General features: G+C 41.4%; 1 protein-coding gene across 2 annotated transcripts; it reads left to right on the forward strand.

Moving 5' to 3' along the window:
• Positions 1–8,990: 8,990 nt before the first annotated feature.
• LOC132624818 (uncharacterized) lies at positions 8,991–11,574 on the forward strand. Of its 2 annotated transcripts, none has more exons than XM_060339540.1 (4): positions 8,991–9,161; positions 9,668–10,159; positions 10,381–10,485; positions 10,565–11,574. In XM_060339540.1, the coding sequence occupies exons 2-4, from the start codon at positions 9,716–9,718 to the stop codon at positions 11,450–11,452; spliced, it is 1,437 nt and encodes a 478-aa protein (XP_060195523.1). In that variant the 5' UTR covers positions 8,991–9,161; positions 9,668–9,715; the 3' UTR covers positions 11,453–11,574. The 2 variants fall into 2 exon arrangements, with proteins under 2 accessions (XP_060195523.1, XP_060195522.1); XM_060339539.1 differs by having other exon boundaries at positions 8,991–9,151.
• Positions 11,575–18,795: the final 7,221 nt, after the last annotated feature.

The following is an 18,795-nucleotide window of genomic DNA, read 5'->3' on the forward strand; positions in this document are numbered from 1 at the left end:
CCGAGGTAAAGTCTTTTAACAGGAAGATAACCGAGATATTGCCATCCGAACTTTCGATAATTTTGCATTGTAAAGTGTTTGTATACATGAGAATTTTGTTTCCTTCTGCTTTTGCCGTAGCAAGTACTTAACGGACACGATTCATTTTTATCGTTTGGTCCTTACATCGAAACCTATAGCAGAAGGTCCGACCTTGCTTTTGCCGTAGCAAACACTCGGTGAACACGATTCATTTTGATCGTTTGGTCCTTACATCGGAACCTAACATTTTTGGCCCGGTGTTATTTGTCGAGGGCGACCCCCGGAGTCGGTGTGATAGTCCCCTAGATCTTGGCCGAGCTACAAGATCGGGTGAGTGCTATTAAGTCCCCACTCATTGGGTGTGACCCCGAGATTCCGGACGTTTGTCCTTTATATTTGTCAAGTAACACGTTGTACTTGTTGCCTCATTAAAAACCTTGTCGAAAAACCCATTTTGGGACAAAACCGTACTAAGGAAAAGAGTGTAACACGTGTTTTCAGATTTTGATTCTCTTCTTTGTCTGGTACTCGGTTTCCTGCAAAAAAGAAAGGTCAAAATAGAGAAACATGGGGTATTATTACCTCAGCAGTAGTATCTTTTCAGATGAGCCACATTCCAGTTATTGCGCAGCCGCTGCCCGTCCATGGACTCCAGCTAGTATGATCCTTTACCCGTTACCTCGGTTATCTTGTAAGGTCCTTCCCAGTTCGGACCCAATTTACCCTCGTTGGAATTCTTGGTGTTCAAGGTTACTTTTCGGAGCACCAAGTCCCCAACTTGAAAATGACGAAAATTGGCTCTCCGATTGTAGTACCTTTCCACCCTTTGTTTCTGGGCTGCGATACGGACCAACGTGTTTTCGCGAAGCTCATCCGTGAGGTCGAGTCTTACGGCCATGGCCTCCTCGTTTGACTCCTCGGTCGTGTAGCGGAACCGGAGGATCGGTTCACCAACTTCCACGGGGATAAGAGCTTCAGCCCCGTAGACCAACGAGAAAGGAGTCTCCCCAGTGCTCGATTTCGATGTGGTTCTGTAAGCCTACAACACCTCCGGTAATATTTCTCTCCAATGATGCTTTGATGTGTCAAGTCTCTTCCTCAGGTTTTGGATTATTGTCTTGTTCGTGGATTCAGCCTATCCGTTTGCACACGGGTGATACAGAGTTGATATAATTTTCTTGATCTTCAACCCTTCGAGGAATCTGTTGACTTTGCCACCCACGAACTGGGGCCCGTTATCACAAGCTATCTCGGCGGGGATGCCGAGGCGACGGATGATGTGATCCCATATGAAGTCAATGACCTCCTTTTCTCTGATTTTTTCAAAGGCCTGCGCTTTAACCCATTTGGAGAAATAATCAGTCATAAAAAAAGTAAAACGGGCTTTACCTGGTACCCATGGTAACGGACCGACGATGTCCATCCCCCACTTCATGAAGGGCCAGGGTGACACTACCGAATGCAACAACTCCCCGGGCTGATGAATCATCGGAGCATGCCTCTGACACCCGTCGCATTTACGAACAAAATTCTTCGACTCCTCTTCCATCCAGTTGCAATAATAACCGGCCCTGATGATCATTCGGACCAGAGCATCGGCACCGGAATGATTGCCAAGGTTCCTTCGTGCACCTCTCTCATCACATACTCCGTCTCTCTGGGACCCAAACACTTAGCCAGGGGTCCAAAGAAAGACAGCCGATATAACTGGCCGTCTACCAAGCAAAAATGCGCCGCTTTGGTCCTCAATGACCGTGATTCTTTTGGGTCATTTGGGAGCTTCCCGTCATGCAAGTAGTTGGTGTACTTGTTGCGCCAATCCCAAGTCAAACCCATGGTGTTTATTTTGGCGTGTCCGTTTTCTATTGCCGTGTTTAACAAGTGCACCGTTGCCCCGGGGTTGATTTCTTCCCCTTCGACCGAGGATCCCAAGTTTGCTAATGCATCGGCCTCGCTGTTCTGCTCCCTCGGTATGTGCTACATGGTCCATTTTTTGAATCGATGTAGTATCACCTGGGTTTTTTCAAGGTATCTCTGCATCCGTTCGCCCTTGACCTCGAAGACACCGTTCACCTGGTTTGCGACCAAAAGTGAATCACACTTTTCCTCGATTATCTCGGCCCCCATGCTTCGGGCCAATTCCAAACCTGTAATCATAGCCTCATACTCGGCTTCATTGTTAGTCCATTTAGCAGTTCTAATTGACTGTCGAATGGCTTCCCCGACCGGAGTTCTAAGGACGATTCCTAGCCCGGAACCTTTGAGGTTCGAGGCCCCGTCCGTGTGTAGAGACCAAATGCCTGAGGCCTTTCCCGAGGTCAGCAGAAGCTCTTTCTCGACCTCGGGGACCATAGCCGGGGCAAAATCTGCCACGAAGTCGGCCAAGATCTGGGACTTGATGGCCGTTCAGGGTTTGTACTCGATATCATACCCACTAATTTCTACAGCCCATTTAGTTAATCTACCCGATAATTCCGGTTTATGCATGATGTTTTTCAGAGGGTAAGTAGTTACTACACATATTGGATGGCATTGGAAGTAGGGCTTGAGCTTTCTGGAAGCACTTACTAACGTCAATGCCAATTTTTCCCAATGGGGATAACGGGTCTCCGCATCCCCCAAAGTTCTACTCACGTAATAGATAGGGAATTGAGTACCTGATTCTTCTCGGACCAAAACGCCACTTACCGCTACTTCGGAGACAGCAAGGTAGAGAAAAAGCGGCTCGTCCGCCTTCGGTGTGTGCAGCAGCGGGGGGCTAGACAAGTACCTCTTCAATTCTTGTAAAGCTTTTTGGCACTCCGGTGTCCAAGCGAAGTCGTTCTTCTTCCTTAGTAAGGAGAAGAAACGGTGGCTCTTGTCCGAGGATCTTGATATGAAGCGACTTAACGCCGTTATCCTTCTGGTGAGCCTCTGTACGCCTTTGACGTTATTCACCACTTCGATATCCTCGATGGCCTTGATCTTGTCCAGGTTGATTTCAATACCCGGTTTGACACCATGAAACCCAAGAATTTGCCGGACCGGACACCGAAGGCGCATTTTTCCGGGTTAAGCTTCATGTTATACCTGCGGAGCACATCGAAGGTTTCCTGCAAATGCTTCAAATGGTCCTCTGTTTCCAGGGACTTAACAACCATATCGTCAATATAAACTTCTATTGTTTTTCCTATTTGTTCTTCGAACATCCCATTAACTAGGCGTTGGTAAGTTGCACCGGCATTTTTTAGGCCAAAAGGCATTACATTATAACAGTAAGTCCCATACCGGGTGATGAAGGACGTTTTCTCTTGATCCCCCGGGTGCATCCGAATTTGGTTATACCCGGAGTAAGCATCGAGAAAACTTAACATCTCATGCCCGGCCGTCGCATTGATCATTCTGTCGATGTGAGGCAACGGAAATGAATCCTTCGGGCATGCTTTGTTTAAATCCTTGTAATCAACACACATTCGAAATTTATTACCTTTCTTGGGCACCACTACCACGTTAGCAAGCCAATCCGGGTACTTTACCTCCCGGATAGAACCTATTTTTAAAAGCTTTGTTACCTCGTCTTTTACGAAGACGTGTTTTGCTTCTGCCATGGGCCTTCTTTTCTGCTTCACCGGGGAAAACTTCCCGTCCAAGCTGAGCTTGTGAGTGGCTACTTCCGGTGATATACCTGTCATATCTATGTGGGACCATGCGAAGCAATCTGCGTTAGCTCGAGGAAATTCAATTAGCTTGTTCCTGAGCTCCAGGGTAAGCCCCGTGCCCAGGTATACCTTTTTGTCCGGTAGGTACTCGAACAGGATGATCTACTCCAGCTCTTCTACAGTTGACTTGGTTGCATCCGAGTCGTCCAGCATGATGAACGATCTGGGTACCTCGAAATCATCATCTTCATGCCCCGGATCCGACCCGGTGTGCTTTGATTGCTATTTGGTGCCCTCTCCTCCGGTTACATATTTTTCCTTCTGAGCCGATTCTTTGGGCCAAGGTGTTGCTTCCTCTACTGCGAACATCTCCCTTGCAGCGGGCTGTTCACCTCGGATGATTTTTATCCCTTCCGGGGTGGGGAACTTCAGCAGCTGATGCAGTGTTGAGGGCACGGCCCTCATGCTATGTATCCAGGGTCTGCCCAGTAATGCGTTATACTTCATGTCCCCTTCGATCACGTAGAACACCGCTTATTGAATGGTGCCATCGACGTTCACAGGCAATGAGATCTCCCCCTTTGTGGTTTCACTTGCCATGTTGAACCCGCTGAGTACCCGGGCTGCCGGTACGATCTGATCGAGCAGCCCTAGCTATTCGACCACCCTCCACCGGATGATGTTGGCCGAGCTACCTGGGTCAATCAAAATACGTTTAACCTTAGTTTTAAAGATTAGTACAGAGATTACCAATGCATCATTGTGCGATTGAATGATGCCCTCCGCGTCCTCGTTGCTGAAAGAGATAGAGCCCTCGGGTAAATAATCCCGGTTGCGCTTCTCGCGAACAATAGAGACCTTGATTCGTTTCATTACGGGCCCTCGAGGTTCATTGGTGCCCCCAACTATCATGTTGATTGCATGTTGGGGTTATTCTGGCTCGGCCCTACGATGGGCCTCCCTTTCCTTGTAGTGACTTTTGGCCCGTTCACTTAGCAGCTCTCGAAGATGACCATTCTTCAGTAACTGGGCTACCTCCTCTCTTAACTGGCGACAATCCTCGGTTCTGTGACCATGGGTTCCATGGTATTCACACACCATGCTCGGGTCCCGTTGGCTTGGATCCGACCTTAGAGGTCTTGGCCATCTTTCGTCCGGAACACGACCAATGGCAGAAATTAGGCCCGAGGTACTGACGTTGAAGTTATACTCCGATATCTTTGGTAAGTCCTTGTTGACGGCAGAGCTTCCGGCATCGCTCCTGAATGAGAGACCCCGGCTGTTCGATGGGCGCTCGACCCGTTTACTACCCCGATCGGAGAAAAGGCTTGGGCTCACTCTCGACTTTTCCGACCTAAAACTTTGCTTCTCCGAATGGGAGTATGGTCGATACCTTTCCTTCGTTGATTCGGCCCTCGTTTCATAACCCTTCCTTGGTCTCTCAAAACTCTTGTTCACATTTATTGTCCCCGGGGGGAGCTCGAATTGATCGTCCTCCACCCGAATTTTTGACTCGTACCGGTTATGGACATTAGCCCATGTCACAGCCTCGTACTCCAGCAAGCTTTCTTTTAATTTGAACGAAGCTGTTGAACTTTGAACATTGAGCCCCTTTGTGAAAGCTTGTGCAGCCCATTCTTCAAGAACCGGGGGGAGTTCCATCTGCTCCCTTTGGAATCGGTTCACGAATTCTCGTAGCAACTCGTCGTCCCTTTAGGTTATACGGAAAATGTCGGCTTTACGGGCCTGCACTTTTTTGGCACCGGCGTGAACTTTGATGAAGGCATCGGCGAGCATTTCGAAAGAGGTGATCGAGTGCTCGGGTAGATGGTAATACCATGTCAATGCTCCTTTTGACAGAGTTTCCCCGAACTTTTTCAGCAATACCGATTCAATTTCGTCCTCCTCCATATCGTTGCCCTTTATGGCGCATGTGTATGAGGTCACGTGCTCGTGCGGGTCCATCGTGCCGTCATATTTCTGGATATCCGGCATTTTAAACCTCTTCGGGATTAATTTCGGGGCCGCGCTCGGAGGAAAAGGCCTTTGGATGTACCTCTTCGAATCTGGCCCTTTCAGCAAAGGCGGAGCCGCCGGGATTTGATCCACCCGAGAGTTGTATGTTTCGACCCTCTTCTCGGTCTAGTCTACCCGTTTTGTCAAAATTTTCAGCATTTTTAGGACCTCGGTGGAGGATCCAGCTCCGAATCCATTGCTCTCAATGACACGTACCTCCTCCCTTCTGGGTTCAGCAACACCGCTCATTTTTTTCGGGGTAGTTATATCCTCTCCGTTTTGCAACCGGGCTATTGTGATTCCCTGTTCGGCAATCGCCGTTCTCTGCTCCTGTAACATTTCAAAAATTAAACGTAAGTCAATATTATCGTCAGGTGTACCCGGTTCTTTTCGGTCCTGGGCCCGGGACAGAGTAACAGAATTGTGGGTATTTAGAGGATCAGTGGCCGGTAAGGCGACATTCTCCTAGTCCACGGTGTTTTGACGGTTGAGGCCCTCCCTCGAATTAACGGGGTTAGGATCAATAGGGTTTGGTGGTCCTCGTGGACCGCTTCCTTCGTTTTCGGCCACGATTTCGTTGTTGTTAACGTGACCAGATTGCCCGCTGTCAGCCATTTAGTCCGTTTTTTCAGACACGAACAAAAGATGTTTTTGATCTAGACGGGTAAGGTAGAGATCAAGATAAAACACCACTATTATCCTAGCCCCACGGTGGGCGCCAAACTGTTTACCCCGAATTTGGATAGTCAATTAATTTTGTTGGTGAGGTATAGGATATGTGACTTTATCTCGAGTTTATGTGTTGGAGAAAAGAAATATGTGACTATGATACGAGGAGCAGTTGATGACCAATGACTTTCTCTAAACTCGCGTATCAATTAGCAAATAAGTGTTGTTTGATCTAAGAAATATATGGAATGAACACAACAAATATAGAACGAATCTGATGTATGTGAGTAATTTCATATATATTTTGCTTTTACAAGAATGCTTGATAAAAAGGAATCAACCCCCTAAAAGGAGGACAATGCCCCTTGTTCATAGTGTTGCCCCATGGGATTCATACAACATAAAAAATAATAGAATAAAGAAAAAGTTCTGAGTTGCATTAGGTTGGGTTAGGTTGGTCGTACGATCTGACACCCGTACGGTTAGCAGTTGAGCATGGCAGGACGTTATCGACGCGTGGCAGATGCGCAACGGATCTTCCGGACCAACGACCTCAATCATCCGGACTAACGGCCACGTCCAACCCGGCCATGGAGAAAACCGGACCAAATGATGCCCTACCTTGGTTCTGGTCTAGGCGTTCCTCCGGTTCAAAACGAAAGCCTCCGTGCACGTCCCTGTGCCTCTCTCCCCTCGGTTCCTCGTCTCACCGGTTTAACGCTTATCCGGTTTTTACCGTATACAATTCTATTTAGATCTACAATTAATGGATATTTTTTTATATATTTTTGATAATCAACTTAATGTCCGGTCCAGCTTGCACGCACTTCGATTAATTCCACGAATTACCTATATTTGTGATTTATTAAATTATATAATAAATAATTTATGTGCATATACATGAAAACTCTTATGTTTTCTATTCCATGTTAGTAAATTCATAGCGATTTCAATTGCAAATTTATTATTCGCGCGGATTACTTCTCACTGTTGCTACTTAATCTCTGGCAACAGTTCCTTAGATTATCGAATCCAACAAGATTAAGAAAAATAGCACTCCCTCCGGAACAAAATAAGTGTTCACTAAGGGTGTGTTCGGTATGAAGGAAAATGTGGAAAATATGTTCTTGGAAAATAAGTGAATTTCTACTTATTTTCTCATGTTCGTTTGGGTAGCGGAAAATACGTGACTTTCTTACTTATTTTCTCATGTTCGTTTGGTTGGTAAAAAACATTTTCTGGGAAATACCCACCCAAGCCCCACAACTCCACCCCACCCCCACCCCCACCCCCAATTTTTTTTTTTTTGAAGTATTTAATTTTTTTTGGATTTTCTAAACCATCACCTCCCCCCCCCCCCCCCCCTTCCCCCAGTGTGGACCCATAACATACCAAACCCCACAACCACCCACCCCCACCCTTAATTGTTTTTGGAAGGGGTGGTGGGTGTCGGGAAAAGGGGGTGGGGATGGGGCAAAAAACCAACAAAAAGAAATTCAATTTTTTTTTTCAAAACAAAATTAATTTTGGGTGGGGGTGGTGCAAAAAACAAAAAACAAAATTCATTTTTTTTTATTTTAAAACAAAATCAATTTTTTTGGGAGGGGAGTGGGGTGGGGGCAGGGGTGGGCGGGGTGGGCGTGGGGTAGGGTGGTGAAAAAAAAATTAAAACTTTTTTTTCAAAACAAAATTATTTTTGGGTGGGGGTGGCAGGGGTGGTGCAAAAAACAACGAACAAAAAAATTCAAAACTTTTTTTTTCAAAATAAAATTAATTTTTTGGCAGTGGGGGGGAGCGTGGGTGGGTGGGGTGGGGTGGCAGTAGAGGTGGATGGGGTGGGGGTGGTGCAAAAAACAAACAAAAAAAAATTAAAACTTTTTTTTCAAAACAAAATTAATTTTTTTTGCGAGGAGATGGGGCAGGGGTGGGTGGGTGGGGTAGGCGTAGGGGTGGGGGTGGGGTGGGGGAAGGGGTGGAGTGGTGGGAGTGGTTGGGGGTGGGTTGAGTGGTTGGTGGAATGCACTTATAGACTTGTTTTCCCTACTTTTTTTTTAGGGAAGTCATTTTCCCATTTTTGAGGAACTTGTTTTCCTAAAGAAAATGTTTTTCAAAATTTTTAATGAAATGAACATGGAAAAATTGGCTCCATACTGAACACACCCTAAGCCTTTTTCACACTCGTTAAGAAAACGCTAATTCCTAGAAAAAATAGATGTTTAATAATAAGCTTCTTGCTAATTTATTGCCTTGAATAAATATGGGTAAATCTAGAAAAATAAAGTTAATTCTTTTTTTATTATGTAAGTGGACACTTATACCCTCTTTGACCAAATTTCTAAAATTAGCTTATTTGAAAAAGTGTTTTCTTTAAAGTGCTTTTCAAAAAAACATTTTTAGCGAAAAACAATTTGTGTTTGACCAATTAATTTATAAAAAGAATACTTTTGAGCAACAATTAGTGTTTACCAAACTTTTAAAAAGCGTTTTTAAGTATATTTTTCTCAAAATTTTTTTTCAAATAAGTACTTTTGAGCAAAAAACTATTTTTTTTTAGCTTCTGAAAATTTAATTTTGATACTCCCAAAAGTATTTATTTTTTTCCAAAAATCTCTACTTTCTCTGTCTTTACGGATTCCAAGTCATTTAAAGAGGTGACAACTCTTTAGTTCCCTCAATTGATTACCATTGCTCCCTCTTGTTAGTCACATTGACAAGAATTCCATCTGCATATGTTTAACCCTGTCTGATGTTGCTGTAGTTTGAAAGCACTATTGAAATTATGGTGTGTTAAAAGGGCTGCTTTAACGGTAATGGAAGGTGCTAAATTTCTCTAAATTAGTAATCTGCACTTGGGTTTAAGATGATTTTTGCACTAGGAATTTCTCTTATATGTATTTCTTTTCTGTTTCTACTTGTACGATAACTTTCCTCTTCATTTTTGTCTTTTTGTGTGTGTTAATGAAGATTTTTTGGGTTTGCAAGAAGTTGTCTCTTGTTAAAGAAAGGAGACATGGGACTCCCGTTTGTGGATGTTGCTATGACTTATCAATGTTGGACCAACACAATGCACCACTTGAATGTAGTAGAGAGGCTTTTTTTGATCACGAGTTTTTTTTTTTTTTTTTTTTAAGGAAATCTATATTCTATTTTTAATCATGTAAGAATAAATGTCTGACTTGCTAAGAGAAACAAATCAGAGGTCATTTATTAAACAATTGCCTAAGTAAAACGAGGGCAGTACCATAAGGCTTCTATACCATAATCGAGATTCTTTTTCTTCCCGTTAAGTTGCATCTAATGTTTGTGTCTCATCCTCTTTACAGGTGACAATATATTCAATTGATTTTCTCCCTCAATTTGTTTAGACGAGTATGTCTTTCTCTGGCACAAAAATGGAATCATATGGAGGAGGCCAGTCCAGCTCTAATCTTGAAGAAACAACACAAAGGTATGAGTTGAAGAGAAGAGATCCGGAACTGCCTACTAGGAAACGCCTGAAGAAAAACAAAAAAAAGAAACGAAGGGTTATTGAAGAATTAGCGGAGTGTACCAGGGATAACAAAGAGAAAGATGAGCTGGAAGTTTTCCGGGAGCAAGATGTGTTAACAACATCACTGGATAGCACTAATTACAATGGCCTGGATTGTGAATCTGTAATAAAGTACATGGAAGAAGAAGTGAATATCGCTCTCAACACCATGGTGCAACTGCTAGGGGTTAAAAAAGAGGTGGCTCTTCTGCAATATGAACTGCTCCAGAAGAGCTTGCATATCCGCAATGATTACATATTGCTTGTTCTCAAGGCTCTGGAGAAGGTAAGGATAGTCCTTTCTTTAATTTTGCAGTCAAAGAGGAATGTTCCAATGCTACATCACATAATAATAATATGTGAAACATCACAAAATGGCAACTTTGAAGGTGAAAATCAGAACCATTGCACTTTTGTATGATTGTGCTGATTGGTTACAACAACAATTCGATCTTTTTCTTATGTTGGATGACTTCATTATTTGCACTAATTGAACTTGTTTTTTAGGAGTATGTTTATGAACAAGAAGAGCGTGAAGTATTGAAGAAGATTTGGGATGTGGAGATGAAGCATATGCAACTTATTAGGGATGAACATATATATTTGGTTAAGGTGACCTTCAATTATCTCAAGTTTAGTATGTCTTATTAATAAAGAGTTATAAGACCTACTGGTTTGCTTTGTGGAACAGATAGGGACTGACAAAGGAAATAAGAAGCAGAAAATGGCAGAGAAAGCAGAGGAGGAGGAGAACAACTTTGATGGAAAGCAGCTAGTTCTCAGTATTGAAGAATTGCAAGAGATACAAGACAAGCTCGAGAAGATTAATGAAGAAGCAAGGGATGAAGTGCTAAGGATAGCACAAAATTACAGTAAGATCCGCAAGCCAGCCTATGAGAAGCGAAACAATATCATTAAGGATATTCCTAACTTTTGGTTGACGGCATTTTTGAGACACCCTGTTCTTGCTGAACTTATAAGCACTAAGGACCAAGAGGTTCTCAAGTTTTTGAGTTCATTAGAAGTGGAACATTCTACAGATGTGAAGTTCGGATATACCATCACCTTCTACTTTAATCAAAATCCTCATTTTAGGAATACACTGCTCTCGAAGACTTACACGTTCCTTGAAGAAGGACGACCTACAAAAGTTACTGCTTCCACAATACAATGGTTGGAAGGCAATGGGGCAGTTTCTCCCCTTGATGAGGATAGCTTCTTTAGGTGGTTCAGTAGTGAAGTCAATCAGAAGGATGATGAAATTGCTGCAATAATCAAGGATGAGCTGTGGGAGAACCCTCTAACTTTTTTCAACGAAGCTGATGAAGAAAAAGATCTTCATGAGGCAGAGGATGAGGTAGTAAAGGACATAGAAGATGATGCTGGTGAGGAGGCCGATGATGCTGATGAAGAGGATCGTGACGCTGCAGATGACGCTGGTGGTGAGATAGTAAAGGACACTGAAGATGACGATGAGGAGGCTGATGAAGAGGATCTTGAGGGGAAGGACAGTAAAGGTTCTCATGACAGTGAAAGTTCCCAGGACGACTATGATCTAGGAGGGATGAAGCCACATTAACTCTTATACAGCAACTCCTCTTTTCTGAGTTTGATCTTGTCTTCAAATGTTTTGCTGAATAGGTTAATTTGGTGTTTGTAAAGAGGCTTTAAATGTTTGGAAAGACACATGCTCTTATGATCCTTCTTGTTTTGTATAGTCTGAGTTTTTGATTCTAAAAAAATTATGATCGACTGAAATATTTCTCGAACCATGGTTCAGTTTTTCCACAAAATATTGCAGCAGGTGATTGATTGAGTTAGTATTTCTTCTGATACAAATAGAAATGCATTAGCACAAAGATTGACTGACTGAACTCTTTAGGAGGGCCTACAACAGGTAAATCAAGGGAAATATCTCTCACATGGCTTTTGTAGAAGATTTACTTGTGCGGTTACATATAATTGTTTGTACTGTGGCAATTGGCGTCATTGCCGGGACTTGAGTGCCAAAGAATTTAGCTAACATTGAGAAGACCAATTCTTGGTTATTTCAGATGTTTTTGTTTTCTCTATTTGGCTATTTTTTTCTTTCTTTTTCAACTATTTTGGGTTAGTGAATTGTAATATTGTGCCCATTAAATAAATGACAAACTAAAATCACGTGTTGTACAGTATTGTCCTTTAAATTCAGTGGTGTGTGCACTAGCACCGCTCTCATCTTCTTGTTGATTGGACCTCTATTAATCTTCAAGATTATCCTAATTATCCCTAAATAGGTTAAGTTTTGGGCATGGGTTTATGATGAGCCATTGTCATCTTATCTCTTTCTTTTTGTTCCTACTCGTCATTTTTGCTTCAGTAGTGCTTCTCTTTTTTTTTCATGTTTATGAAGCTTTAATATTCTTTCATTTTCTTTGTGGTATGTGAAAAGTTGTTTCTTGTCATAAAAAAGGAGACATGAGGTCTCCAGTTTGAGTATGTTATCAGTGTTGACAGCAGGGAAGGTGGTACCAGTGATTATATACATACGACAGACTATAATCCCTTAATCATCAAAAAACATTGAGATTCCGAGTGGGACCAGGCAATGTTGTCAGACTTATAGTTGGAAGGGATATTTAGAAGTCAGCTAAGGAAGATACAATTCAATACACAGCTAAAGGAAGAGGAATTAGAAGTTAGTTGTCAAGTTCCAGAAGTTAGTTAGTTAGTGACAGGTCAGCATAGTTAGTTAGAGTCTGTTGATGAGTTGTCAAGCAGCCAGTTAAACATTAGCTGTCAATTATACTAGTTAGTTGAAGATAATCACAGCTGTATTCATTAGATATATATATATATATATATATATATATATATATATATAGTATTGTACACTGGAATTATTCATCAATATACAACATTACATTTCTTCTTCAATCTCTACTCTCTCTTCTACTCGATCCTATTTCTATTTTTAGTAACTGTTCTTCTCGAGTTCAAAACTCCTGAATCAGTACTCGAACCTCGAATTCTCCATTGAATTCTTGCATTTGAGTAACATTGGTATCATAGCATTCGAATCCTTGGATCAAATGACGAAATCAACTCGCGCAAATGAAAATTCCATAAGTGAAGTAGGCGAACTTCGTGAAATGATGCAGAAAGTGTTGACAGAAATGAGCACTTTGGCTCGTGAAGTTTCATCATTGAAGAAACTGGATCAAGTAGTATTGGAAATGAAGAAACAATTGGCAAATCCTGTAGTCAATTCGAGGGACAAATCTCCTATGGTAAGGGAGGAGATTCCAAAAATTGCAAGGCAATTTGAAGGACCTGCAAGGCAATTTGAAGGTGGGAGACAATTTGAAGGAACTTCGAGATAATTTGAAGGTGCTAGGCAGTTTGAAGGAGCAAGACCATTTGATGAAAGGTCACAAAGGGAAAGAAGTGAAAACAGTTTCACAAATCACACCTCTCAATTTTCAAGATGGTCAAGACTGGAATTCTTAAGATTTTCTGGTGAGGATCTTAGATCTTGGTTATTCAGAATTGAACATTTTTTTTTTCCAGGTGGATAATATTCCTATGGAAGAAAGGATAGGTATTGCATCAATGCAATTTGAAGGGGAGGCAATGCAATGGCATCCATCCTACACGAAATACAGGCAGTATTTGCAACCTCCTTCATGGATTGAATATGTCATGACTTTGGTGGAAAGATTTTGGGATTGATTATCATGATCCAATGGAGGAACTTAAGTAGATAACACAAACTGGCAATGTGAAGGATTATCAAGCTGTTTTTGAGAAACATTTGACAAGAGTCACCTTGTCTCAAGAAAATGCTATTAGTTGTTTTCTTGGTGGTTTAAAACATGAACTCAATATGGCTGTGAAATTAACCAATCCCAAGACACTGTCTGAAGTCTACAAGACTACAAGGATGCAAGAAGCTTATCTTGCAGCTATCCAACTTGGTGGTACAGGAGTTCAAGTTCAGCCTATATACAGAAGATATGCAAATCAGAGATTTCAATCCAAACCACCATTATTACCAACTCCTACAACTGGTAATGCAATGCCATATAAATGGTTTAACAGAAGAACTTTGAGTGTGGAGGAAATGAATGAGAAGAGGGCCAAAGGACTATGTACTTCTGTAATGAGAAATATGTTCCTGGTTACAAGTGCAAGAACTTGAAACAGTTATATTCGTTAGAAGTGGAAGAAAATATACCAGTGTTGGAGGAGCCTATAGAAGATGAAGTAATAGAAGTGGAAGACCAAGATTTACAATTACCACTCCATCCTTTAGAGCGAATGGAGATCTCAGTACTTGCTCTAAATGGGACACTTGGATACAGAACTGTGAGAGTAACTGGCTATCATTCTAAGAAGCTACTCCACATTTTGATAGACACTGGAAGCTCTCACAATCTTATTGATCCTAATGTAGTCATGAAGTTGGGATGCAAGATCAAACACACATTACCAGATGTAGTATCTGCAGCTAATGGTAATGCAATGAACGTGGATCAGATGTGTACCATTTCTTGGTTATTACAAAGAGTGAAGTTTTCAACAAATTTCTTGCTCTTACCCTTAGGATCCTGCAGTCTAGTCTTCGGGGTCTAGTGGTTATTAACATTGGGTGATATCAAGATGAACTTCAAGAAACTAACCATGGAATTTTGGTATAAAGGTAGGAAGCATTGTCTAAGGGGAGCTAGAAATCAAGTTACTTCACCAGGAGCTGGAAATCAAGTTACTTCACCAGGAGCTGGAAAGTTGGCTAAAGTTCCAGGTACCAAGTTGAACTATGCATGATACAAGTTGTGCCATATTTGAGTAGTGACATACAGTGGTACACTTTAGAAACTAAAGCAAATCCAACTACTGATGTCAGATTGTTCGATCTGTTACATAAGTTTAAACAGTTATTTGAAGAACCTAAGCAACTATCTCTATCCAGAGGTGTTTTTGACCATAGAATTGTATTGAAGAATGGTACTGAATCAATAAATAAGAGACCATACAGGTATCCTCATGGTAAGAAGGACATCATTGAAGAAGCGGTGCAACAAATGTTGGATAAAGGCATTATCCAACCTAGATGCAACCCATTTGCTTCACTTGTTGTTTTAGTGGGAAAAAGGGATGGTTCTTGGAGAATGTGTGTTGATTATAGGGATCTCAATAAGTTTACTATCAAGAATAAATTCCCCATCCCTGTTGTGGAAGATTTACTTGATGAATTAGGGGGTTCCAAAATATTTTCTAAGATTGACTTGAGGTTTGGTTACCATCAACTTAAAATGGCAGTACAAGATATTCCCAAAACAGATTTTAGAACACATTCAGGACACTTTGAGTATTTAGTCATGCCTTTTGGACTTTCAAATGCTCCTGCAATATTCTAAGGGCTTATGAACACTGTTTTTCATGATTTTCTAAGGAAGTTTGTATTGGTTTTCTGTGATGATATCTTGATATATAGCCAATATATGGATGTTCATTTGGGGCATCTTAGATGTATGTTTCAAGAAATGCAGAAACATCAGATATTTGCTAAGGAGAGTAGGTGTTTCTTTGGGGTTAAGAGAATTGAGTATTTGGGTCACTTTATTACACAAGAAGTTGTTTTTACTAATCCTCATAAGATTGAAGCAATCAGGAAATGGCCAGTTCCTACCACAATTAAGCAGCTAAGAGGTTTCTTGGGCTTAGCTGGGTACTACAGGAGATTCATATGGTTTTGGTGTTATCAGGTAACCTTTAACTGATTTGCCGAAGAAGGACAAATTTAAGTGGTCAGATGTTTCCACTATTGCATTAGACAAGCTTAAGATGATGCTTACTCAATCTCTTGTTTTGGCACTGCCTGATGCAAACAAGGTGTTTATTGTAGAAACTGATGCAAGTGGATATGGAATTGGTGTTGTCTTAATGCAAGAAGGGAATCCTGTTGCCTTTATTAGCAAGGTCTTATATCCAAGACATGCTTCAATGTCTATCTATTGTACAAGCTATAACCAAGTGGTCTCAATACTTGCTTAGTCAAAAGCTCATCATCAGAATTGACCAAAAAGCATTGAAGTTTTTGATGGAACAAAAGATGCATACCAATTCTCAATTATCTTGTCTTACCAAGTTAATGCCATTTGATTATATCATTGAGTACTGATACGCTCAAATTACACCTATTAATGGCATAACGCGGACGTTGCAAATATAGTAACCCAACGAGGTTGGGGTCGAATCCCACAGGGAATATGGTGTGAAAAGGGTACTAAAATCGTAGATGCTAAGTTCTAGGTCTAATAGCTTTATCCGATAAGTTGTGTAAAAGTTGGTTTTTCTATGACTAGTTGCTAAATTATTGCTTTGATGAATACTTATGGTAAAAGAAACTAAGGTTGTGTCCCCGTTAGATAGAGTGTATGATCATGGGTATTGATCTTGATATACTTGTAATGGATCATTATATGAATGCATTTAATCTCTATGTGAATCTTTACTATTTCCCAATAAATAAAGATTATATCTTTCTATGATTTTCCCAAATATAAGAAAGTGATTATGAAGAACGATTCATCGTGCCAAGTAAATTCCTCTTATTCCTAAGTGAATTTATTAAACAAAGTTTAAAGCTTTGATTTCTTGTTAATTATTCTTACCAACCCTAATTATTTTTCCAAATAAATTTAGGGTTTATGGCTTTAATCAATGTTTGCAACCATTAATTATGAATGAAGAATGAAGAATAACTAAACCCTAATAATCCATTATTTGTATATCAATCACAACCCAATCACAAAACACCCATCATTAGGTTCACAACCCTAGTAAGGGAATTTAGTTACTCATGACGAAGAACAAGGAATAAGAAATTGAAGAATTCATAAGTGCTTACTTTGGAATGAAAAGGGAATTGAGAATACTTGAATTGATGTTTGAATCTTCAAAAAACTACAAAATTTTATGTTCTAAGTCAAGAGACAAAAATATATTGAATGATGAATATTAAAACCCTACAATGACTATTTATAGGTTTTGGAATTACATAAGTTACAGATTTTGCACTTCAGTCCCGTCATGATGAAATACGGTCCGTAAATCAGTTTACGGACCGTAAAGATGGTTTACACCCTCGTCGTTGTCACGACCCAACCCCGTGGGCCGCGACTGGTATCCTAACTGGATACCCATACGTACCTACTTAACAGAATTTCGTACCATAATGATCCCTTTTTTTTTCAAACAGATGTGTACAGAATCAGGCCGATACAGATGCGACGCACGCGAACATATACATACCTGAACATACAAAAATTTACAGACAAGCCGATGAGGCTAACATACAGACGGAGTCACAAAATCATTCGTACTTACCTAAACAGATGAAACCCGTAACCCACATATCTATCTACAGGCCTCTACAGACATACAGAATCAGATGACGGGACAGGGCCCCGCCTTACCCCATAATACCATACATACAGAGTCTACAGATGACAGAAGATATATACCAAAAGTATTTGCTCCGGACTAAAGGAGCTCTTCACAATAGCAGAATCTGAGCCCTAGACTGGCGGTGTATCTCCAGGTGCGTCTGTACCTGCGGGCATGTAACGCAGCCCTCGAAGAACCGGGGGTCAGTACGAAAAATGTACCGAGTATGTAAAGCAGAAACATAACAAACATAATCATAGTCTGAACCGGAAGCATATATATATATATAGCGGACAGAACCATAAGTCAAACGGACGGACAGAATCATAATCCCGACAGACGGACAGAATCATGGTTCAGACAGACAGATAGAATCGTAAACCATACGGACATACAGAATCAGAATCCATACGGACATACAGACAAAATCGTAATCCAGACGGACGGACAGAATTATGCATGCAGAGTCATACAGAGTTATACAGAATCATACAGAGTCATACAGAATCATACAGACGCATGTGCTTATATAAATGCTGATGGCACATGCATACATACATACAGATCCCGACCCTGTCTGGGGGCACGATAACAGAACCCGGCCCTCTTAGTACGGGACGCGGTGGACAGACAGAATCAGATCAGATCATATGCCATCCTGGCCGCCATCCCCATACACAGATCATAATATCATATAGATATAAACAGATCCCGGCCCGCACACCGAGGGACGCGGTGAACAATGCAGAGGAATGTGCACGATAACAGAACCTGGCCCGGGACGCAGTGAAGGAATGCATTGAGATAGCCACGAACAGATTAATGAGAAACCACATACATACAGACTCAACATACAGACTCAATCAAACTGAAGGGTGCCAAACGGCGAGTCAAGTCAGAGTATCCGGATAGTATGCATAATACACGCCTATGTCCTACTTGGGAAGGCACGACAGATTATTATCAGGATCAGAATCTCAGATGTCCAGAAATCATTTTGTAAGATTTGCATAAAAATAGTCATTTCATAACCAAAATAATAGTCCAGATATTTTCTAAGAAAATCGGACAGAACCAAAGTAATTAAGGTTATACAGAAGGCATCGGGCCTTGTGGGCCCCCCTCGGACCAACTCGGGGCGACATATGTAAATTACTGATAATAGACCTTATGAGGTCATCCATAATCATTTGGAAGTGTTCCGACTCCGTTTGGGAAGGTTTCGTGGAAAAGTTCACTTTGAAGGCATTTTATAAGGAAATGGTTTCAATTGTACTGAAGGAATTGGAGCGGATTTCCATCTCGAATTCCGAGGAACGGAGTCGTACTTAAGGCTCGCGGCCGAGCCTATTACATCCAGAACATGCCTAAGAATAAAGGGGAAGGCTTTACATACCTCGATTGCGCCTTACGCTCGCTTGGCTTCAATTCCAATTTCGTCCAAAATCTAGAAATGGTCAAGTTTACCAATTGTTAATTTCAAACTTTAAG

The sequence above is a fragment of the Lycium barbarum genome, chromosome 12 (genome assembly GCF_019175385.1).
Source record: "Lycium barbarum isolate Lr01 chromosome 12, ASM1917538v2, whole genome shotgun sequence".
Classification (NCBI taxonomy): domain Eukaryota; kingdom Viridiplantae; phylum Streptophyta; class Magnoliopsida; order Solanales; family Solanaceae; genus Lycium; species Lycium barbarum.

Excerpts from the sequence above, each read along its gene's own strand:
- LOC132624818 (XM_060339540.1), top strand. The coding sequence starts at position 9,716 with ATGTCTTTCTCTGGCACAAAAATGGAATCATATGGAGGAGGCCAGTCC. Across the intron at positions 10,160-10,380 it reads TTCTCAAGGCTCTGGAGAAG|GAGTATGTTTATGAACAAGA; the intron begins GTAAGGATAGTC and ends CTTGTTTTTTAG. Across the intron at positions 10,486-10,564 it reads AACATATATATTTGGTTAAG|ATAGGGACTGACAAAGGAAA; the intron begins GTGACCTTCAAT and ends TTTGTGGAACAG.